Source organism: Panthera pardus, unplaced genomic scaffold, assembly GCF_024362965.1.
Source record: "Panthera pardus isolate Hobbes unplaced genomic scaffold, ASM2436296v1 HiC_scaffold_3, whole genome shotgun sequence".
Taxonomy (NCBI): Eukaryota; Metazoa; Chordata; class Mammalia; order Carnivora; family Felidae; genus Panthera; species Panthera pardus.
The window spans coordinates 17,959,350-17,983,263 of NW_026526876.1; the positions used below are offsets into that span (position 1 = coordinate 17,959,350).

Below are 23,914 nucleotides of genomic sequence, written 5' to 3' on the forward strand. Positions count from 1 at the left end.
AAGCGTTGGAGGTGGAGGAGGGTTTTGCCAGGGAGGGGGAGAGGATCCCGAGTGGATTGAGCAGCGGCCAGTTCTGAACTGCTTGCTGCATGACCTCTTTGCTCGTGATTTTTCATTGCTTTTTCCCAAGGCTTCTGGGGGACGGATGGCTACCGTCTTCTGTTTGGCCTGGGACCTAATGAGGCTTTGGGCGATCTTGGAGAGGTGTCAGGATGGGAGCCTCAGGGTAAAGACATGCTAATGAGATGAGCTGGTTTCTCAGCAGTGTGTCCAGTGTGTGCCAGGTGGAAGCAGGGACCAGACGATGAACCTGCGCCCTGCAGAATGTCTGCCAGCCCTGTTTCTTGCTGCTGCTGTGCCAAAGCATGAATCCTTGCTGAATATGATTAAGAGCCGTTTTAGAACAGTCTAAGACAAAGCTGCGGGATCTCTAGTGTTTTAAGAAAACTCTAGCTAATTAGGACTGTATGAAAAAATGCCCATAGAAGCGTGCACTTTGCTTTTTAATGGACAGAAATATGCACAAGTATTTGTGGGGGTTCCCCCCCCCCCGAAATCACTTAGCTTTTATTGATCAGAGTATGGAACATGTTTTGCTGAGCTTGGAGTTTTCAGTAGAGTTTGCAGTCTCAGAAGAGGATTCACCCTCCCTTCACGTGTGGGAATTAGCATGGGTAAATCTCTAGAAGGCGGTTCCCCAAAGGATATTAATACAAGTATGAGTCTTGGGTGATGACCATAAAAGGAAAATGGACCAAACTAAAACTTTTTAAAAAGATTTGTTTGTTTATTAAGTCTATTTATTTATTTAGAGAGAGAGGCGGGGGGTGGGGGGGAGCAGAGAGAGAATCCCAAGCAGGCTCCACATTGTCAGTGAAGAGCCCGTCTCGGGACTCGATCTCACGAACTGGGAGATCATGGCCTGAGCCGAAGTCAGGCACTCAGCCAGTTGAGCCACCTAGGTATCCCCAAACTAAAACTTTCCTTATGCAACACACTTTGTGCTGACAGTCTGAAATAATCCTCTCCACTCCACCAGTCTTTTAAAAGTGCTAAGTAGTCGTAGCTCATTTCTTTTTTTTTTTTTAATTTTTTTTTTTACATTTATTTATTTTTAAGACAGCATGAATGGGGGAGGGGCAGAGAGAGAGGGAGACACAGAATCGGAAGCAGGCTCCAGGCTCTGGGCCATCAGCCCAGAGCCTGACACGGGGCTCGAACTCACAGACCGCAAGATTGTGACCTGAGCTGAAGTCGGACGCTCAACCGACTGAGCCACCCAGGCGCCCCATTCGTAGCTCATTTCTAATTGGAACTTATATATGTGAGAAATCTTTACAGCAAAAGGGCCAAATTATTTGTGTTGAAGATAAAACACAGAAGATAAGAACCAGAACATTCATGTCCCAGCCAGCACATCTTTGTGGACTTGAGAATTTCCATGAACTTGCATTTATGCTCTAGTCTGGAGACATTTCCCACCCTTCATCTGATCTTTAAACTGACTTGGCTTTTTTTTTGTTTTTTTTTTTTAATTTTTTTTTTAACATTTATTTATTTTTGAGACAGAGAGAGACAGAGCATGAACGGGGGAGGGTCAGAGAGAGGGAGACACAGAATCTGAAACAGGCTCCAGGCTCTGAACTGTCAGCACAGAGCCCGACACGGGGCTCGAACTCACATACCGCGAGATCGTGACCTGAGCCGAAGTCAGACGCTTAACCGACTGAGCCACCCAGGCGCTCCCTGACTTGGCTTTTTATGGGGAGGATAGTATTGTAGACCTGAAAAGGGACCTTTGAGAGAATTTGGCCCAAGACCCACTCATGTGGGTGGTAAGAAAGTGGAAGTCCAGAGACGTAAATTAGTCTGGCCAGGTCACCCATCAAGTTAGGGCACTTCTTTCTAAGCCATCAGCCTCTGCCTTTCGCAAAGGAATTGACTTGTGGAAAGGAGGCTGCTCTGCATCAGGACTGAAACAGAACTCAAAGGCCCGTCCTTGTTGAGGAATCAGACTGGGTTGATTTTAAGCCTTCTTATCTTCAGTACTGATAGTAGGACAAAGCAGATAACAGAGTCGGCTTTCTCCAGGTGACCAGCTAAACTGAGACCGTGCCCTGACTCCCTGGAAAGTCTCAGACTCTGCTGCCCGTGGAAGAGTTTCAGAAAGCAACTGTGTCATCTGGCCCTGTGATGATAGTTACAGTGCCTGGCAGAAATTGCTTTCTTTTGTTTGTGTCTTTAGAGGAACCTCTTAGTTTTGTACGCTCATTGGAATAGAAACATTTAGAAATTACTGAGAACAGGGGCGCTTGGGCGGCTCAGTCGGTTAAGCATCCGACTTCAGCGCGGGTCATGATTGTGGGTTCGAGCCCCGTGTTGGGCTCTGTGCTGACAGCTCAGAGCCTTGAGCTGCTTTGGAATCTGTGTCTCCCTCTCTCTGCCCCCCCTCCCCTTGTGCTCTGTGTCTCTCGCTCTCTGTCTCAAAAGTAAATATTAAAATAATTTAAAATTTTTTTTTAGCGTTTATTAACGCTCTGAGAGACAGAGAGACACAGAGCGTGAGCAGGGGAAGGGTAGAGAGAGGGGGAAACACAGAATCTGAAGTAGGCTCCAGGCTCTGAGCTGTCAGCACAGAGCCCGACGCAGGGCTCGAACTCACAAATTGCGAGATCATGGCCTGAGCCGAAGTCGGTCGCTTAACCAACTGAGCCACCCAGGCGCCCCTAAAAATTTTTTTTAGAAATTACTGGAAACAGCTGATTTCATGTTGAAACTGAAGTTTCTTTAAAAAATTAAGTTTCTTTTTTTAGAGAGAGATAGCCTAAATTGTTTTATAATTATTTTTTGAATAAGTAATCTAAGTTACATGATTCAAAGTTTAAAAGAATGAAAAGCCATAAAGTGAAAGTCTTGTTCTCACTGCTCTGTTCATCACCTGGTTTCTCCCCATACACCTCCTCCCATCCCTGTGTAACCATTTTTGGTTTCTTTGGAATTCTTCCAGTTTCTTGTGCGAATACAAGCATAACATGCTATTTAGGCTGTTCTGCACCTTTTTTTTTAAACCTTTTTTTTGTAGAGATTTTATTTATTATTTATTTTGTATACATTTTTAATGTTTGTTTATTTATTTATTTTGGAAAGAAAGAGCACAAGACGGGGAGGAGCAGAGGGAGAGAGGAAGACACAGAATCTGAAGCAGGCTCCAGACTGCTTGCTGTCAGCGCAGGGCTGGATGTGGGGCTTGAACCCATAAACCGTGAAATCGTGACCTGAGCCAAAGTCAGATGCTTAACCAACCGAGCCACCCAGACACCCCAAAGATTTTATTTATTTTTTAAATGTTTATTTATTTTGAGCTAGAGAGAGAGCATGCAAGTGTGGGCAGGGGAGAGGCAGAGAGAGAGAGAGAATCCCAAGTAGGCTCTACACTGAGTGTGGAACCAGAAGCAGCGCTCAGTCCCACAACCCTGTGATCCCGACCTCAGCCAAAATCAAGTCAGATGCTCAACCGACTGAGCCACGCAGGTGCCCCAAGAGCAGTTTTTTAAGCATGGATAACGCCTCTTGTCTGTGAAATAGTTATAACAATTTCTCTTAGTTTTTAGGAACATCAATTTAATATTAGTTTCGAAGCCAAGGAGTTTAAAATCTGTAACTCACCACAAAATAAAGAATTGTTCAGTTCTGGGACCGTTTGATAACTTTAAAATTAAGTAAGTTCCTTGGGGTGCCTGGTGGCTCGGTCGGTTAAGCAACTGACTTCAGCTCAGGTCATGAACTCTGTCAGCATAGAGGCCACTTCTGATAGGCTCTCTCTCTCTTTGCCCCTCCCCCGCAATAAACATTAAAAAAAGAAAGTAATCTGAAATTCATAGTAAATACACCGAATACCATAAAAAACCTAAACGTTCCTCCATTTAATGATGGTCATCAAGGTCAAGAGTTCAAATGCCAGCATTATTTTTCAAACACTTAAAATGTAGTGATTTTCCTCTTGAAACCTCCAGTATTTATTGTTAATTTTTTTAATTTTCTATTTTTTATTTGAGAGACAGAAAGAGTATGAGAGAGGGGCAGAGGGAAAGATGGAGAGAATCCCCTGACTGTAGGATCATGACCCGAGCTGAAATCAAGAGTCAGACAGACACTCAGTTGAGCCACCCAGGTGCCCCTGAAACCTCCAGTGTTTTTGTTTTATTTATACTTCATTAAAAGCAGACCGATTTCTTTTACTTCTCGATTTTGTTCTAAGATTTAGGGCCTTTGATTTCCTTATATGATGGTGGTTGTATCCTTTTGTTCTTTAGCATGTTTTCTCTTTCTGTTTATTACCATTTATGTACCTTTACTGAGCACCTGGTATGTATCATGCATTGTACTGTGCACCAGTATATAGATTCTGATCCTTGTGCTCAGTGATTTTGATTCCTTTGGCAAGCAGCAGGATAGCTCTCAAATCAACTTTGGAATTCATGATATGGGTCACAGAAGGGAGTATTAACAACACAAGCTATTTGGTGGCAGTATCAGTCAGGATTCTCCAAAGAAACGGAACCAATAGGAGATATATGTATATTTAAAAAATATATGTATGTTCCTTAAAATAAAAAGATTTATTTTTTATGTTTGCTTTTTATTTTAAGGACTTGTCTTCTGTGATTGTGGGAGCTGGCAAGTCTAAAATTTATAAGGCCCGCCAGCAAGCTGGAAACAGACAGGAATTGATGTAGTCATGAGTCTGAAATCTGTAGAGCAAGCTAGCAGACTGGAAACTCCGGCAGGATTTCTCTTTCAGTCTTAAGACAGAATTCCTTCTTCTCTGGGGAACCTCGGTTTTTGCTCTTACAGTCCTCCACTGATTGGATGAGGCCCATCCACATTATCAAGGTAATTTCTTTAAAGTCAACTAATTGTAAATGTTAATTACATCTACAAAATACCATCACAGCAACATCTAGATTAACGTTTGGATAAACAGCTGGGCATGATAGCCCAGCCAAGACACATAAAATTTACAACTATAGTGGCTTCCTATTTTAACTAATTATTCTTGTGAAGTAGGTGCTAAGCTCGAGGTTTTAGTTGATGAAAGAGTACTTGTGCTGTGAAAACCTCTTTTTTAAAAAAAATTTTTCTTTAAGCTTATTTATTTATTTTGAGAGAGAGAGCGAGAGTGAGCATGAGCAGGGAAGGGTCAGAGAGAAGAAGAGAGAGAGAATCCCAAGCAGGCTCTGTGCTGACAGTGCAGATGTGGCTCGAACTCACAGACTGCAAGATCATGACCTGACCCGAAACCAAGCCTCTGAAAACTAAAGAGTTGGAGGCTTAACTGACTGAGCCACCCAGGTGCCCCACAACCTATTTAAAAAAAAAAAAAATCTAAAAGTTATAACCTTTAGAAATCATTATTTAAAAATTATGCTTCTTCCAGAATTTCAGTGCTTATAATCTACTGTCAGAGGTGGAATGCAGGCATACAGAGGTAAGTAAGAATACAGACTACCGTCACCAACTGAGGTATATATCCCAGGAATGCAGGGTTAGTTTAATATCTGAAAATCAGTTAATGTTAATATATCATGTTAGTAGAATAAAAAATAAAAACTACATGATTATTTCAATAAATGGAGATAAAACGCGACAAATCCAACTTTTTCAAGATGAGGAACACTCAGCCAACTGGGAATAGAAGGGAACTTCCTCAACTTGATAAAGGGCATCTCTGAAAAGCCCGCAGCTCATATCGTACTTAATGATGAAATACAGAATGCTTTCCTGCTAAGATCAGGAACAAGGCAAGGATGTCTGCTTTTGTCATTTAGTGTTGATTGGAGATTCGGACTAGTGTGGCAAAATAAACACACGTACGTATTAAAAAAAATTTTTTTTAAGGCACCCAGAATGTAAAGGAAGAAGTAAAACTCTGTTCACAGGTGATACGATCCTGTATGAGAAAGTACCAAGGATTCCACACACACACACACACAACTACTACCATCAATAAATGAGTTAGGAAGATTGCACATACAAGACCAATATATAAAAATCAATTGCATTTTTACACGCAAGGAATGATCTGAAAATGAAATTAAGAAAGCTGGGGCACCGGGCTGGCTCTGTTGGTTGAGTGTCGGATTTTGGCTCAGGTCATGATCTTGTGGTTCGTGGGTTCGAGCCCAGCATCAGGCTCTGTGCTGACAGCTTAGAGCCTGGAGCCTACTTTAGATTCTGTGCCTCTCTCTCTGCCTCTGCCCATCTTGTACTCTGTCTCTCTCTCAAAAATAAATAAACATTAAAAAAAAAATTTTTTTTTTTAAAAGAAAGAAAGAAAGCAATTCATCCTCGAGTTTCTGGGTGGCTCATTCAGTTAAGTGTCTGACACTTGGTTTTGGTTCAGGTTATAATCTCAGGGTTTCATGAGTTTGAGCCCTGGTTCAGGCTTTGTGCTGGCAGCGCAGAGCTTGCTTGGAATTCTCTCTCCCTCTCTGCCCCTCCCCTGCTCACTCTTGCACACTTTTGCACACACTGTGGCTCAAAATAAATAAATAAACTTTAAAAAAAAAAGTAAAAAAGTTGTACACTGAAAATTCTACAATGTTACCGAGATTGATGCTTTAACTAAAGAAGTTTTAAAAGATCTAAGTAATTAAACACTTCATGTTGGAAAACTCAGTATTGTCAAGATGCCGATATTCTCCAAATTGATCTAAAAATTTAGTCAAAATCCCAACAAACTTTTTCTAAAGAAATTGACCAACTGATTCTTTTTCTCTTTTTAATTTTTTTTGTTTAACATTTCTTTTTGAGAGAGAGATAGAGGGAGGCGGAGCACGAGTGGAGTAGGGGCAGAGACAGAGGGAGACATAGAGTCTTAAGTAGACTCTGCACTCAGCACAGAGCCTGATGCAGGGCTCGATCCCGTGACTCTGGGATCATGACCTGAGCCAAAATCAAGAGTTGGATGCTCAACCAACTGAGCCACCCAGGTGCCCTGAAAAATCTTAAAAAAAGGAAGGGAAGAAGAGAGGGAGGAAAGGAGGGAGGGAGGGAGGGAGGGAGAGAGAGAGAGAGAGAGAGAGAGAGAAAGAAAGAAAGAAAGAAAGACTAACAAAGTTAAAGGACTTGCACTACCCAATTTAAAAAATTACTATAAAACCACAGTGTGGTATTGGCACAACAAAAGTCATATAGATCAATGGAACAGAATTTTAAGGCAGAAATAAAACCTTATGTTCATGGTCAGTTGATTTTGACAAAAGTACCAAGACCTATCAACAGGAAAAGAATGGTTTTTTTCAACAAATGGTGCTGGGACATTTGGATAATGACAAGCAAAAAATAATAGTAACAATAAACTTAAACTCTTTCTTACATCACCAAAAATTAACTCAGAATGGATCATAGAATGAAGACACAAGTCACAGAATGGGAGAAAATATTTGCAATTCATATATATGTTAAGGGATTTGTATCAAGAATATATAAAGAACTTGTACAGTTCAATAAGAAAAAGAACCTGGGGCGCCTGGGTGGCTCAGTTGGTTAAGCATTCTGACTTTGGCTCAGGTCATGATCTCGCGGTTTGTGAGTTCAAGCCCCATGTCAGGCTCTGTGCTGACAGCTCAGAGCCTGGAGCCTGCTTTGTGGATTCTGTCTCCCTCTCCCCTGCCCCTCCCCTGCTCATGCTCTGTCTCTCTCTCAAAAATAAATAAAACATTAAAAAAATTAAGAAAAAAAGAAAAAGACAAACCTTAAAAAAGGAACAAAGGTCTTGATAGACATTCCTCCAAAAAAAGATACATAAATGGAAAATAAGCACATGAAAACAGCATCATTAGCCATTAGGGAAATGCAAATCAAAGCTACAGTTAGATACCACTTCACAACCACTAGGGTGGCTATAATCAATATAAGAAATAATAAGTGTTGGTGAGGATGTAGAGAAATTAAAATTCTGGTACCCTCCTGGTAGAAATGTAAAATAGCACAGTTGCTTTGGAAAACGGTTTGACAGTTCCTTAAATGACTCAGCAATTCCATTCATAGGTATATATATGCCCAAGAAAAATGGGGAAAATCCACACCAAAATATGTACGTGAATGTTCGTGACAGCATTTTTCGTAATAGCTAAAAGGTGGAAATAACCCAAACGTCCGTCAACTGGCAAATGGAACAACTGATAAAATGTGACAAGTCCACCCAATGGGACTTTATTTGGCAATAACAGGGTATTTGCTGCACCATGATGAACCTTGAAAACATTCATGTTAAGTGAAAAGCCAGATGCAAAATGGTATACATCGAATAATCCCATTTATTCGTAATGTCTGCAAAAGACAAATCCATTGAGACAGAAAGTAGATTAGTGAGTGTCAGTGACTGGGGGGGGGGGGAAATGGGGAGTGACTGCTAATGGGTTTCTTTTTGGGATAATGAAAATGTCCACTAATAGGATCATGGTGAATAGTTGCAGAACTCTGTGAATAGATGAAAAAGCTGCTGGATAGTGTACTTTAAATAGGTGAATTGTAAGGTGTATGAATTATATGTCAATAAAGCTGTTTAGAAAAATGGACCTAAATGTAAGAACTAAAGCTGTAAAACCCCTAAAAGAAGATATAGATACAGGAGAAATTATTTATTTGACTCAGATTAGGGAAAGAGTTCTTTGATACAGCACCAAAAACACTATCCAGAAGAGAAAAAACTGATAAATTGGATTTCTCCAAAATTAAACATGTTTCTGTTTCAGAAAACATTAAGATAGATGAAAAGACAAGCCATCTTCTGAATGAAAATATTTGCAGAACACATGGATAAAGGATTTGCATCTAGAATATACCAAGAACTTTAACAACTCAGTATTTATTTATTTATTTATTTATTTATTTATTTATTTATTTTTAATGTTTATTTTTGAGAGAGACAGAGACAGAGCGTGGGTGGGGAGGGATGGAGAGAGAGGGAGACACAGAACCTGAAGCAGGCTCCAGGCTCCAAGCCGTCAGCACAGAGACTGATGCGGGTCTCCAGCTCACAAACGGTGAGATCATGACCTGAGCTGGAGTCATACAGTCAACCAACCGAGCCACCCAGGCGTCCCTAACAACAGTGTTAAGACGACCCAATTTAAAAATGGACAAGCGAGTTGAATAGGTATGTCCCCAAAGAAGATATAGGAATGGCTAATAAACCCATAGAATGATGCTCACTACCTGTAGTCGTTAGGAAAATACAGTCAAAACCACAATGAGGGGCACCTGGGTGGCTCAACCGATTAAGCCTCTGACTCTTGCTTTCCGCTCAAGTCATGATCTCGAGGTTTGTGAGTTCAAGCCTCACATTGGGCTCCGTGCTGACAGTGCGGAGCCTGCTTGGGATTCTCTCTTTCCCTCTCTCTCTGCCCCTCCTCCACTCATTTTCTGTCTCTTTCTCAAAAATAAATAAATAAACAAAAAATTAAAAAAAAAAAAACAACACCACAAGGAGATAGCAGTTCACAACCACTAGGAGAGCTACAATAAGAAAGACGATGTCAAAAAAAAAGAGAAAGATCTCAAGTGTTAGTGGGAATGCATGGAAATGGAATCCTAGTACGTCTCTGAAAGGAATGTAAAATGGTAGCAGCCACTTTGGAAGAGTTTGGGAGTGAACATAAAGTTACCTTATGATCTAGAATTCCACTCTCAACGAATGTGTCCAGAAGATTCACACACAGACACGTATGTGCATGTCCATAGCAGCATTGTATCTATGAAGAGGCAAGAAATGGGAAGTAATCCAAATGTTCATCAGCTGGTGAATGGATTAATAAAATGAGATAAATTCGTACAATGAAATGCTATTCGGCAATTTAAAGGAATGAACTAGTGATATATGCTGCACTACACGGATTAACCTCGAAAACATTGTGCTAAGTGCTAGAAACCAGATTTAAGACCGTATATTGTGTGAGTCCATTTATACGAAATGGCTAGAAAAGGCAAATTTATAGAGCTAGAAAACAGCAGTGTTTGCCTAAGCCTGGGGAAGGGAGTGGGACTTCGTTGTAAACGGGCACGAGGGAACATTTTGGGCGTGGTGGAAATGTTTTCAAGCGGATGGTGGTGATAGTTACCAAAGTCATTAAAATGTACGATGGGTGAATTAAAAAAAAAATTTATTTTTTACATTTATTTATTTTTGATAGAGACAGGGCACAAGTTGGGGAGGGGCAGAGAGAGAAGGAGACACAGAATCCGAAGGAGGCTCCAGGCTCCGAGCCGGCAGCACAGAGCCCGACCCGGGGCTCGAACCCACGAACCGTGAGATCATGACCTGAGCCGAAGTCGGCCGCTTGACCGACTGAGCCACCCAGGTGCCCCATGATGGGTGAATTTTATGTGATGTATAGTATACCTCAGTAAAGCTGTTAAAAGTAACTACACAGGGGTTTCTGCCAAGGGAGTAAAATACAGAAAAGAGCTTGATCAGTAAGGGTAGAGTTCTAGAAAGCAATGGTTCTGAACGCATCGAAGGCAGGGTAGAACGCTCAAATAGCCCAAGAGGGAGAACAGTGTTAGTAATGGCCTGGAAGTTTGCTGGTGTGCTTTGTTTTGGTTTTGTTTTGGTTTGGTTTGGTTTGGTTTTGGCCTTTATAAGTTTTTGTTTTAATGCCAGTTAACATCTAGTGTTGTATTAGTTTCAGGTGTACTTGCCAGTATTCTTGATGGATTTAGAGAATAGCGAATAGATTAGTTGGTTGAGGCAGGGAATTCTAGTAGAAAGATAGCGTGGAATAAAATTTGGGAGGGGGGTAGGAGCCAAAAGAGAGAGGAGCCAGGTGGTGTTCTTAGGAAGATTTATCTCTTAGAGGTATAGGTTGTAGGGAGAAAAAGACCCAGAAGCATGGAGATTTGCTAGGGAAGTATAACCTGATAATCCACTGTAATCGAACTTGGAAAGGGCTGAGGTCTTGACAAGGATGCTTGGCACCAAGCACACGTTCACTGTTTTTGTGGTTTTGATGACTATGACATTTTTAGGCTGGGTGACCAGAGAAGTGAGCACCATTGACAGAAATTGAGAATCTGGGGAAGACACTGCTTTTCAAGTGAGTGCCAAACGGGCCGCCTGGGTGGCTCGGTCGGTTAGATGTCCAACTTCAGCTCACGTCATGATATGAGTTCGAGCCCCTGGAGCCTGCTTTGGATTCTGTGTCTCCCTTTCTCTCTGCCTCTCTGTCTCTCTCAAAAATAAAAAATAAAGAATTTTAAAGTGAGTTCCAAATGTCATCCAGGGCTTTACTGCTCCTTAGAATCTAGAAGAATTAGACAGAACCCCCCCCAACCCCCCCAAATCATAGAGTGTAGACTTCTAATGCTGCTTCCAAGATTTCTGCGAATTCCTGCATGTCCCGTGGTACAGTCATGTTGGCTCCGGGGCTCCAGCTTGCTGTCTTTGCCCCACAGTAAATGTGACTTCAGTCCATTCTTCAGTTTCTCCAAAAAATTCCGTTCACAGAAAACCCTGAAAGCGTAGGTTCTGGGGCGCCTGGGTGGCTCAGTCGGTTAAGCATCGGACTCTTTGTCTCTGCTCAGGTCATGATCTCCCGGGTCGTGTGGGATCGATCCCTCCCGAGTCAGGCTCTGCGCCGGCAACTTGGAGCTGCTTGGGATTTTCTCTCCTCTCTGCCCCTCCCCTGCTCACATGCATGTTTGTGCTCACGAGCACTCGCTCAACTCTCTCTCAAAGATACATTAATAAACATAAAAAACCCCCAACAAAGTATAGATTCTGCTAAAGGTCTGCGGAGGGCAATGAAGTTGGGGTTTACGTCGCAGAAATACAAAGGAGTAGCAAGCAGCATCGCCCTAAACCGAACTTCAGCTACGGAGTTTTACTGGCTCTTAGGTTCCCCAGCCCCAGCCTTTCTCATCCTGTCATTTCTCTGCCTTTTTGACTCTTCTTCTCACCCTTTCTCCTGAGAAGAAAAGTCACAAGACAGTTTGAGTTGCAACCAGTAACAAAAGGACACGGACCCTTGGTGTGTTGTTCTTCATTCTCAGAAGCTCATTAAGGTATATTCCAAAAAAAAAAAAAAAGATTGTGCCTTCACCCAGAGGAGTTGTGCTGACAGCTCCTGAGATAAAATGCTCTTTATTCCCCCTCCTCCCAGCAATAAAGGTGATTCATTGAACTTGAAGCAAAGAGGGGTTACCCGGATGAAAAGATACGGCAGGTGGTTAAAGATTTGGGCTGAAACTCCAAGGAAGGATCAGAGGAAAATGTTTGGGAGTCGCGTTATGGGAAAGGAGGAGCCCGTGTGTATTGATTGCTCCCTGGGCCTGACAACAGTCCTTTGAAAGAGGTGTTACTATCCGTTTTACAAATAAACAAAAGCTCAAAAAAGTTAAATAAGTTGTCCTAGGCCATACAGTGGTAGAAGGTGGCACCAGGAGCAAATTCACGTGTGCCTTAAGTCAGAGCCTCTGCTTTGATTCTATGGGGAAGAGAGAGGGAGAAAGAATGAAAGAAAAGGAGAGACCTGAGCTCTTAGAGACACTTCCGCGTTTGTGGGCTGCACAAAAGCGTGGAACAAGTGGTAGGTAAGACGAGATTCAGGACCGGGAGGGCTTGGGGAGCCAAGGGACAAGGAGCCTCAGAAATGAGTGTGGAAGTCTTCTGAGCGTTCATAAGGGTGAAGGAAGTGTGAGAACAGACTTGGCCCGCTGGTGTTGCAGGGAAGAATTTAGAGCAGCGGAAACCACTGTAAGAGCTTCGGAGTTACTGGATGTGGGTGGGAGCAGGCAGGAATCACGGATGCGGGCCCAGGGGGCGGATTTTGAGGCATGGCAGATGAAACTCTTTTTGTGTTTGCTTTTTAAGTTGGGGAGACCAGAATATGCTTTCAGCGCAAGGCAAGTAAAAAGATGGTGGACAGAGGAATAGCAATATTGAGAAAGAGGGAGGTTGCTGATGAGGTCTCATCAGGAGGGAGAGGCGGTTGGGAATGGGAACTCAAGCGGAGAAGTTAACCTTGGAATGGGGAAAGGGCTACCTTCTTGAGATCGGAAGAATGTGTGGATAGAAATATAGGGAAGTTGGAAGGTGTTGAAACTTTGGTTTTTTGTTTTTGTTTTTTTCTTTAAGGATTTGTTTATTGATTGATTTTGAGAGAGAGGGGGAGAGAGAGAGAATCCCAAGTAGGCTCTGCACTGTCAGCACAGAGCCAGACGTGGGGCTCAGACTCAAGAACTGTGAGATCGTGATCTGACTCAAAGTTAAGAGTCACACGGTTAGCCCACTGAGCCACCCCGGCACCCCAAGGTGGTGAAGCTTTTGTGACGTTGAAGGGTTTTGAGGGGATGTCGCAAAGTGGAAGAGTCAGGTTTGGTACCTTGAAAACGGGGGGAAGGCTTGGCTCTGTCGATGTGCGCCTTGCTCTAAATCCTGGAAAGCTACAGTTGTTAAAACTATATTGTACTCAGGGGCACCTGGCCTGCTCCGTCAGTAGAGTATGCGACTCTCAATCTCAGGGTTGTGAGTTTGGGCCCCACGTTGGGCATGGAGCCTACTAAAAAACAAAGCAAAACTATATTGTACTCAAACAAAAACACTTCATTGTGCTCGTTCGGAATAGAATAGAGTCTGGAGCTAGGTATATATATATAGCATGATAAAAATAGATTTTCAGTTTAGTGGGGGTAATGGAATATTCAATAAATGGTGTTAGTAAAGTTTCCCGTTTGGGGAAAAAAAAAAAAAAGACTAACCCCTTATCCCACACAGTCTATAAGGACAAATTCCAGATCAAATAGCAACAACAACAATACCCAGGAGGGAAAAAAAAAAGCATGCAAGCAATGTAAACTAGAAAGTAGAGAATGTTTATCAGTAGGGAACCAGTTCATTAAATCTGGGCATTCAATGGGAACTCTGTAATAAAAATAGCTGGGTTTGGGACCTGACACTGCCTCTTTTTTTTTTTAATTTTTTTTTTTTAACGTTTATTTATTTTGGGGACAGAGAGAGACAGAGCATGAACGGGGGAGGGGCAGAGAGAGAGGAAGACACAGAATCAGAAGCAGGCTCCAGGCTCTGAGCCATCAGCCCAGAGCCCGACGCGGGGCTCGAACTCAGGGACCGTGAGATCGTGACCTGAGCTGAAGTCGGACGCTTAACCGACTGAGTCACCCAGGCACCCCCTGACACTGCCTCTTACTAGCTGTGTGATCCTGGACAAATTACTTACCCTCTCTGTGCATTTACCGTCTCTTCTGCAAAATAAAAAATTTGTACCGCCTACCTTATATGGTTGTTGTGAGGAATAACCTATGTGCTACTTGTTAGTACAGTGCTGGTATAGAGTGAGTCCTCGATATGGGGTTGTTACATTGAGGTTATTATTATGAGGTATTATAACGTGGTCATAATAATAATGAGTTTGATTTTTTAAAAAAATTTTTTAACGTTTATTTATTATTGAGAGACACAGAGAGACAGAGCATGAACATGGGAGGGGCAGAGAGAGAGAGAGAGAGACACAGAATCCGAAGCAGGCTCCAGGCTCTGAGCCGTCAGCACAGAGCCCGATGTGGGGCTCAAACTCACAAACCGCAAGATCATGGCCTAAGCTGAAGTCGGACACTTAACCGACTGAGCCACCCAGGTACCCCTTGAGTTTGATTTATAAGGGCAGACATGGAAAGATGCATAGAGTGCGATAGGCAAAAAAACCCAAAAAACAAAAAAAACCTTGCAGATCGATACGTGTATATTCCAATTAAATTAAAAGACAAAGTAAAACAGAAAATCCGAATGTGTTTACATCTGTGTAGGAAAATCTGGAAGGCCACAAACCAATTCTTAATAGCGGAGTTACATCTCACAGAACGGATAATCGGGTTGGATTATCACTTTTTAAATTACGCGCTTCTGTGTATTTTTGTTTTTTATTTTTTGCAAAGGATATGTTTTACTTGTGTAATTTTAAAAAAGGCTTTATTTTAAGTAATCTCTACACCAAACATGGAGCTTGAACTCCTAACCCCAAGATCCAGAGTCGCTGCGTTCCACCTGCTAAGTCAGCCAGGTGCCCTTTGTAATTTTTTAAATGAATAAAAGCATAAATAACAAAAGTAGTGCTGTGGCATTAGAATTGAGTGAACAGCATTAGTCGGCTCAGGTCATGATCTCACGGCTCGCAGCGCATCAGGCTCTGTGCTGACAGTTCCGACCCCTGAGTCTGCTTCGGGTTCCTTGTCTCCCTCTCTCTCTGCCCCTCCCCTACTCACAATCTGTCTCTCTCTCTCTCTCAAAAATAAATAAACATTAAAAAAAATTTTTTTTTTAAAGAATTGAGTCGAATAGAGATGTTTGAAAAAATTTTGTTACTGTTTTTTCATTTTTGTGACCAAAAGCTTAAAGTATATTATTTAAATATTGTGTAGATGAAGCTTTTTCAAATACATGGAAACCTAATAGGATTCCTATAGCCAATTTTCTGATATTTAAATTTTGTATAAAGTTATTATTTTATTTTTAAAGTTATTTTAATTTATTTTATTTACTTTTTTATTTTTATTTTATTTATTTATTTATGTTTAATGTTTATTTATTTTTGAGAGAGAGAGACAGACAGACAGGGAGCGAGCAGGGGAGGGGCAGAGAGAGACATAGAATCCGAAGCAGGCTCCAGGCTCTGAGCTGTCAGCACAGAGCCAGATGTGGGGCTCGAACTCACAAACCTGAGATCATGACCTGAGCCGAAGTCGGGCACTTAACTGACTGAGCCACCCAGGCGCCCCTTTATTTACTTTTTTAAATGTTTATTCATTTTTGAAAGAGGGAGAGAGAGAGAGAGAGAGAGAGAGAATGGGGGAGGGGCAGAGACAGGAGGACAGAGGCTCTGAAGCCAGCTTTGCACTGACAGTAGAGAGCCGGATGAGGAGTTTGTACTCATGAACTGGGAGATCATGACCTGAGTCGAAATCTGATGCTTAACCTTGAGCCACCCAGGCACCCCTAAAGTTATTTTTAAATATAATTCCATTTTTTTGCAATAATCAAGCATACACCTCCATTAAGTTGAAGATTAATATTTTTCACTTATAGGCAGAATAGTTGTTTTATGTGACATCATTCAAAATGCAAAAAGAAGGGAAGATTGTTTATAAATCTTGCAGTAAAAACTCCCACTTAGCCTAAGATAGGGGCTAAAATCCCAAATACATTTTCCTTTATCATTTACTCCACATAAATTATCAAAATTTTTTGCTTGCTCATCTTTGAGTTTTGTTTGTTTTATAAAATATAAAGTTTCCATGACTTGAGTTTAAAATCTTTGATTTGCAATGTGCCATTACTTAGAGGCCTAAGCAGTTGGGGTTTTTTTCCTACGCCTGGTTTCTGTAGGCAGACATATTTCAGTAATTTCATGGATTTGGAAAGAAAAGTTCTTATTTATTTTTTAAAATCTTTTTTATTAATGTTTATTTTTTATTTTTGAGAGAGAGACAGAGACAGAGACATTGTGCACAAGTGGGGGAGGAGCAGAGAGAAAGGGAGAATCCTAAACAGGCTCCAGGCTCTGAGCTGTCAGCACAGAGCCTGATGCCGGGCTCGAATTGCCAAACTGTGAGATCATGACCTGAGCCGAAGTCCGACGCTGAACAGACTGAGCCACCCGGGCTCAGTTTTTATTTTTTTACATTTTAGTTTTCATTAATCTCTACCCCCAACGTGGGCTCAAATTTACAACCCTGACTCAAGAGTCACATACTCTAGGGACTGAGCCAGCCAGCTCCCCCCTTTTTTTTGAAATTAGAGTTTTTGTTAATATATAGGGTACCCATAATGATTAAGGTGAACAATGTGATGATTTGATATATGTATATCTTATAAAAGGCATACAGAGTTGTAGGAAAATGGGAAGTGGGTCTAATTGTTCTTTATTGTGTGATGTTATAGTTCATAGCAGTTTGGTGGCATATATCAGAATGTCTCATTGGATCAGATGTAAATTATGGAATCAATTGAGCAATATTTAATTTCACTGTGATGTTAGGAATATGGCCCAATAGCTTAAATTCATTGGGCAAATTGTTTAAGATAGTGAATTGTAACTGAGGTTTTTCTCTTTGGTTTTTCTGAAAACCAGAAAACCAGTTTTCTCAGAAAAACTGAGGTTTTTCTCTTCTTCACATAAGGAACAAAGAGTTGTATTTTTCTTTGTGGACAGTTGAAGTCAATTTACTGATTTGAGCTCTTGGTTCAAAAGTTGTCTTTGATAGGGTAGGATTCCTTCGGTACTATACAAGTTCCTTTGGAATTACTCTGAAGTTTTTGTAGAGCCAGAAAGTGTTGATAGTGACAAAGATGAAATCAGAGGATGAGGAATAGTGTCTGCAGCTGTGCTCTCTACTGTGGCAGCCACTGGCTTCACGTAGCCGTAGAACACTTGAAATGTGGCAAGTTCAAGGGCGCCTGAGTGACTCGGTTGGTTGAGCGTCTGACTCTTGGTTTCAGCTCCGCTCATGATCTCATGACCCCATGTCAGCTCTGTGCCGATGGTGTGGAGCCTGCTTGGAATTCTCTCTCTCTCTCCCTCTCTCTGCACCTCCCCTGCTTGTTCGTTCACTCTCTCAAAATGCATACATAAACATTAAAAAAAACCAAACCTGGCCAGTCCAAAATGAGATGCACCGTAAACAGTAGGAAATATGTGCCAGATTTTGAAGACTCCATACTTAAAAAAAAAAGAATGTAAATAGCTTGTTAATAATTTTATACTGGTTTGCATGTTGATAAAACATTTTGGATCTATTGGGATATTGGGATATCCAATATTGGGATAAAATTAATTTTGCTTTTTAAAAAATGCGGCTATTCGATAATTTAAAAATTATGTAGGGGGCTTGTGTTATATTTTTATTGGACAGCCCTGATCTGGAGGAACAGTGCTAGTGTAATTTTCTTCCCTTAGAAATAGTTTTGCTTTTTTGCCTGGATGCCTTTTTTTCTTTAATATTTGTTTCCTTTAATCCTGAACTTGAATTAGTGTTGGCCATTCTGGACCAAACCTTATTGTTATTTTTTTCTTTACCGTAGTGGAAATTATGTAGCATTAAATTTATTATCTCAACCGCTTTCAAGTGTACAATTCAGTAGTGTTAAGATCTCTAGAACTTTTTCTTCTTACAAAACAGAAACTCTGTACCCATTAAACACCATTTCCCCCTTCTCCCTCCCACTCGTGCTGTGTTTTAAATATAATGTTGGAGATCCGTGTATGATGTGTCTTCTTTTTCCCCCTTTACTGAGATATAATTGACATAAAACGTCGTATAAGTTTAAGGTGTACAAAGCGATGATATGACACACGTCTATCGCGTAAAATGATTACCACAAGATATACCTTCTTCAAGCCCACAAAGAATTTGAATACGAGTTCTGATTAAGAAATTCTAGCTAACTCATAATGAAAAGCTTGCAGTTTATCCATTAGTCATACGTGTTCCTGTTAGCAAACAGGCAAAGTATTCGAGTACAGTTCTTTCCCCCCTACCATTTCTGATTTTAGAGTGTAGTTCATGCTGAAAAGTGAAACTGTGCACAACTACGCCAACAGGCATCGTTTTCAGAGACCGTTACCGTCTGCTGATGTGGTAGCGGCACATGACTGTGCGCTGATATGTCCCTTTAGACAGCTGGGCAGACAGACAGACAGAAAGCTTTATCCAGGCCGCAGACGGCAGATTTGCTCTTTCTTGCCCGTCGAACTAGGACAAGTGATTACAGGGGTCCGTTTCAAAGAAAGGAACGAGCAAATTTTTGGTTGCTTTAAGCTCATTATTATGATTTTTTAACAGAGAAGGTATTTGTATTTTAAGTGCACCAAGGGAGATCATCTTTTTTTTTTTAAGTTTATTTATTTTTGAGACGGAGAGAGAAAGTGCGCGCGCGTGTATGCACACGGGTTGGGGGGAGGAGCAGAGAGAGAGAGGGAGAGAGTACTGTCAGCACAGAGTCCAGTGCGGGGCTCAGTCCCACAAACTGTGAGATCACGACCTGAGCCAAAACCGAGAGTCGGACGCTCAATTCACTGAGCCACCCAGGCGCCCCCGGAGATCATCTTTTTAAAGGAATTTTACGTCGACTCTTCTACTGAAATGCAGAAGTCCTTTCTTCACCTGTGAAATATTGACCCTAATTTTAAATCTGTGTATATTTGTGCTCTTGATTTTTAATGTAAGGCAAAAGCACAGCTAGCTGTACCCTACTTTCTTGGTAATTTCTTCTCTTTTAATATTATGGCAAAAAAAAAAAAAAAAAGGCATTTCCGAAAGGACCCTGTCACCATCTTTAGCCCTTTACCCCCCAAGACATCAGTGCTCTTCTCTTGCCAGGGTAATCACTACCATCTGTAAGTGGGTTATCTGGATTTCTTTGTCCCTACATCCCTCACCTGACTGTTCACAGGTGCTGGAAACTCAGCGTGTCCCAGTTCCAGACACCAAACCTTCCTCTCTCCATTCTTTATTCGTGACTCGGGCAAGCCATCCCTGCGTGTGACACCTCTAACTTTTTATTTATCTTATGGTATTTATTTATTTAAGTCATTTCTTTCCCCAACGTGGGGCTCGAACTCCTGACCAGAGATCAAGACTCGCACGCTCTACCGATCGAGCCAGCCGGGCGCCCCAAAATCTTTAACTTTTAAAATTTCAGCGAATGGATGATAAATATATAGTCTCTAACGTACAGAAAATAGATTTTGCTAAGGTTCAACAGCAAATGACTTCAACTGTTTGAGGTGGCAGCTTCTACTTAGGGCAACTCGGCCCCTCCCCCCTCTATAAATTATGCACTTGGAAAATAGGGCTTGCAAGTGTGAGACGTAAATAATTGATAATGAAGCTTTCCCAAATGACGAATTGCACTGTCACTGCAGATAGATACACTTTGTATTTTTCAGTTTTGGTGGGTAGCTCTCGCGAGTTCCTGAGTGATTGCTTTGACTTTGGCCGCTTTTTCTCTCAAATAATGTTTTCCTACTTGTTGTTTAATTAAAGAATCGTCTCACTTTGTGGTGAGTGATTTTAATCCACATTGCCTTGTGTAATAAGTGTTTGTAAAGCTGCATGGGAAGAACACCCGCAAATGAACATTTGGTTCAGTTTTTCTGTTGGAATTTGCTTCTCTGTCTTCTTTCCTATGGCTTCTTCACAGCCGAAAATGCTGAATCTCACTGTGTTTAGTTTGCTATAAACCTTCGACAAAAATTGAAACTGGTTTAGAAAATTTATCTATACTCTTGCTGTGTGACAGATAACGATGAAGCCTCTCACCATTTCATATGTTTTTTGAATTCGTCCAGGAATTGGGGTATGTGAGGAGAGCCGTGAGAAGGCGTGTAGGGGGATAGATCCTTTCCTTCGGATGGCTTATCTTCATGGGATAATTAGATTATGGAAATTTGGGTTGGGGTGCCTGCCTGGCTCAACCGGTTAAGCGTCCAACTCTTGATTTTAGCTCAGGGCGTGATCTCACGGTTTGTGAGTTCAAGCCCCACATCGGGCTCCTCGCTGACAGTGCGCGGAGCCTGCTTAGGATTCTCCCGCCCCGCTCCTCCCTCCCACTTTCCCTCTCTCTCAAAATAAATAAACTTAAAAAAAAAAAAAAAAGAAATTTATGTTAAGAGGCATTCATTTCAGTCTAGGTTGGAAAGTATTCCCAGGTGGAATTTGCAGGGTTACCTAAGCCTCCCTTGGTGACTTATCGATGCCCTCACGTCCTGGTACAGTTCCTCAGTTTGTCTGGATGAGGCAGATGGGGATTCTGAACCTTGAGTACCGATTGCCTCTAGTTACTGTAGTGTTAAAAATATCCCTGCTTCCTCGTGAGTCAAGGTGGGGCCAAGACATGACTGATGTCTCTGAAACCCTGGCCGTTCACACCGTTAGTGAATTTGGGACTGAGGGTGTGTGTTTTGTGTGTGTGTGTGTGTGTGTGTGTGTGTGTGCACATGTGTCTTTTCATAGTTCTAAACTATTGTCCTGTCGAACTCCATAATCTATGTGGTAATTGGTAGGTAAAGTCAAGGACAGCTATATATATATATATATATTTTCATTTTTTTTGTAATGTTTTTATTTATTTTTGAGACAGAGACAGAGCATGAGAAGGGGAGGGGCAGAGAGAGGGGAAGACACAGAATCTGAAGTGGGCTCCAGGCTCTTGAGCTGTCAGCACAGAGCCCTATGTGGGGCTCGAACTCATGGAGTGTGAGATCATGACCTGAGCTGAAGTCGGACGCTCAACCGACTGAGCCACCCAGGAGCCCCAAGGACAGCTATGTTTTAAAAAAATGTTTATTTATTTATTTTGAGAGAGAGTAAGAGTGTGAGTGCAAGAGCAGGGGAGGGGCAGGGAGGGTGGGTGAGAGAGAATCCCAAGCAGGCTCTGTGCTGTCAGCTTAGAGCCTGACACAATCCCATGAACTGCAAGATCATGATCTGAACCGAAATCAAGAGTCGGACACTTACCCGCCTGAGCCACGCAGGTGCCCCCAAGGACAGTTGTATTATATAAATTCATTTTAATAATCATCTTGGGGCACTTGGGTGGCTCAGTCGGTTAAGCATGTGACTTTGGCTCAGGTCATGATCTCACAGTGAGTGAGTTCGAGTCCCACGTGGGATGAGCACGAGCCCTGCTTTGGGTGAGCCCTGCTTCTCCCTCTCTTTCTCTCTCTTCCTCTCTGTCTCCGCCTTTATGTGTCCTCTCTCTCTCTTTCTCTCTCAATAAAAACAACAACAACAATCATTTTGAAGCAAATGTGAAAAGGAAAGAGCCTTCACTGTAGAGGGTTATGGGATTATGTATGTAGTAGTAGGCAGGTACTGAGACGTGTGTGTTTAGGTATGAACTGGCTTAGGAAGATCCAGGCAGAGAAATGTATGTGTGCGTATACATGCTGGTGCCTGTAGTTAAGATCCCTGAATATACAGGGGATAGGAAATAACCACTTCAAGTTTAAGGGAAAAAAACATGTGTTCATTAATGTGCATTGTGGGGCCTTCTGGTCTTTTGGCCGATGGTATTACAGACAGGTCATAATAAGGATTCGATTAACAACGTTAAAAGGAAAATTCGTCTATTTATGGTTAGTAGCTTGGGTTTTCGCTGCTATGATTTGGCGTACTTTGTGCCATTGTCCCAAGTCAAGAGAAAATCCCTAACAGTTATTAACTGTTGCACTGATTATTTGTTGGAAGGATTAACGTTTTTTTGAGTCAGCTTTTTTACCTGGTTTAGTTTGACTGGTTTCTGTTTGATGTCTCTGTGTCTCCCTGTCTAGGAAGCTATTTTGCCAGCCACTTCATTATGGGAGGAGAGAAGTTTGACTCCACGCACCCCGAAGGTTACCTATTTGGAGAGAACAGTGATCTGAACTTTCTGGGGAACAGACCAGTAGCGGTATGGTTATGACCTGTTTATTTCCACGTGGGGCTTCAGTGGCCAATACAAACAGTCTTATAAAAATAAGCTTGTAATCATTGGTTCAGAGGTGTCTGTAGCTCGGTGTGAGCTGAGAGGGTCCCTGGGAGCCAGGCCACAGCCCCTTGGCTGGCGTTGGGTCTCCAGTCACTAGAGGCTGACCCCTGGAAAGACTGCGGGAGTCTGCCTAAGGGGGAGGACATCTCACAGGTTCCCGATGTCTGGATGTCCGAAAGATTCCTGTCTCTGCTAAATGCCACCTCTTTTTCTCTTCTTCATAGCACTTAATGCCATATAAGCTTGTATTTCTCTGTCTCGCCCTGTTTTTTATCTGCCCTTCCTTGTAGGGCGTAAATTTCACTGTGTCTCCCTCTCTCTGCCCCTAACCCACTCGCATCCTGTCTCTGTCTCTCTCAAAAATAAATAAACATTAAAAAAAAAATTAAAATAAAGGGGGGGGGAGTGGTGCCTGGGTGGCTCAGTCGGTTGAGCGTCTGACTTGGGCTCAGGTCATGATCTCACAGCTCGTGAGTTCGAGCCCCGCGTCGGGCTCTGGGCCGACCGCTCGGAGCCTGGAGCTGCTTCGGACTCTGTGTCTCCCTCTTTCTCTCTGCCCCTAACCCACTTGCGTTCTGTCTCTGTCTCTCTCAAAAATAAATAAACATTTAAAAAAAAAAAATTAGAATGTATATTTCACAGGTCAGGACTATTTTTACTGTTGCGTCCTACCACCTAGAACAAAGCCTGATGCATACTGACAAGCCCTTAAAGAGCTGTTGAATGAATGACTGAAAAGGTTTCCCTTCATATCTGAATTGACACTAGGCTATGTCTCCGTTCATTCAGCTCATTCCATAAACGTATGTAGCATCCTCTTGGTACCCAGCCCGAGGCTTTGGAAGAATAGCCTGCCATATGGCTAGTGAGTGGCTAAGGAAGGTCCTAGAGACTTTTCGGACATTATTCCTAATTTTTGTAAGACCCACCTGACAGAAGATTTATTTTTATTAATTTTTAAGTAAGCTCTATACCTAATATGTGAGGCTTGAACTCATGACCTCAAGATCAAGAGTTGATGCTCTGCGACTGATCCAGCCAGGTGCACAGAAGATTTATTATTAATCCTATTAAAAATTTTTTTTCATGTTTATTTATTTTTGAGAGAGACCAAGAGAGACAGCGTGAGTTGGGGAGGGCAGAGAGAGAGGGAGACACAGACTTTGAAGCAGGCTCCAGGCTCAGAGCTGTCAGCACAGAGCCTGAAGCGGGGGCTCAAACTCATGGACCATGAGATCGTGACCTGAGAAGTCGGACGCTTTACCGACTGAGCCACCCAGGTGCCCCGATTATTAATCCTGTTTTATAAGCAAGAGAACTGAGGTTCCAAGAAATGACCAATGATAAGTGCATGCTCTGTTCCAGGCA

General features: G+C 42.1%; 1 protein-coding gene across 5 annotated transcripts in view; it reads left to right on the top strand.

The window, feature by feature from the left end:
- Positions 1 to 23,914, top strand: part of RNF157 (ring finger protein 157) — an 81,991-nt gene that overhangs the window by 1,037 nt on the left and 57,040 nt on the right. For 4 of the 5 annotated variants that reach the window (XM_053893343.1, XM_053893345.1, XM_053893344.1 and 1 more), the window contains exon 2: positions 22,350 to 22,468. In XM_053893343.1, the coding sequence (XP_053749318.1) occupies positions 22,350 to 22,468 (119 nt within the window). Of the gene's footprint in view, positions 1 to 4,750; positions 4,894 to 22,349; positions 22,469 to 23,914 lie in introns of those variants that run through there. The other variant, XM_019466129.2, reaches the window with a different exon arrangement.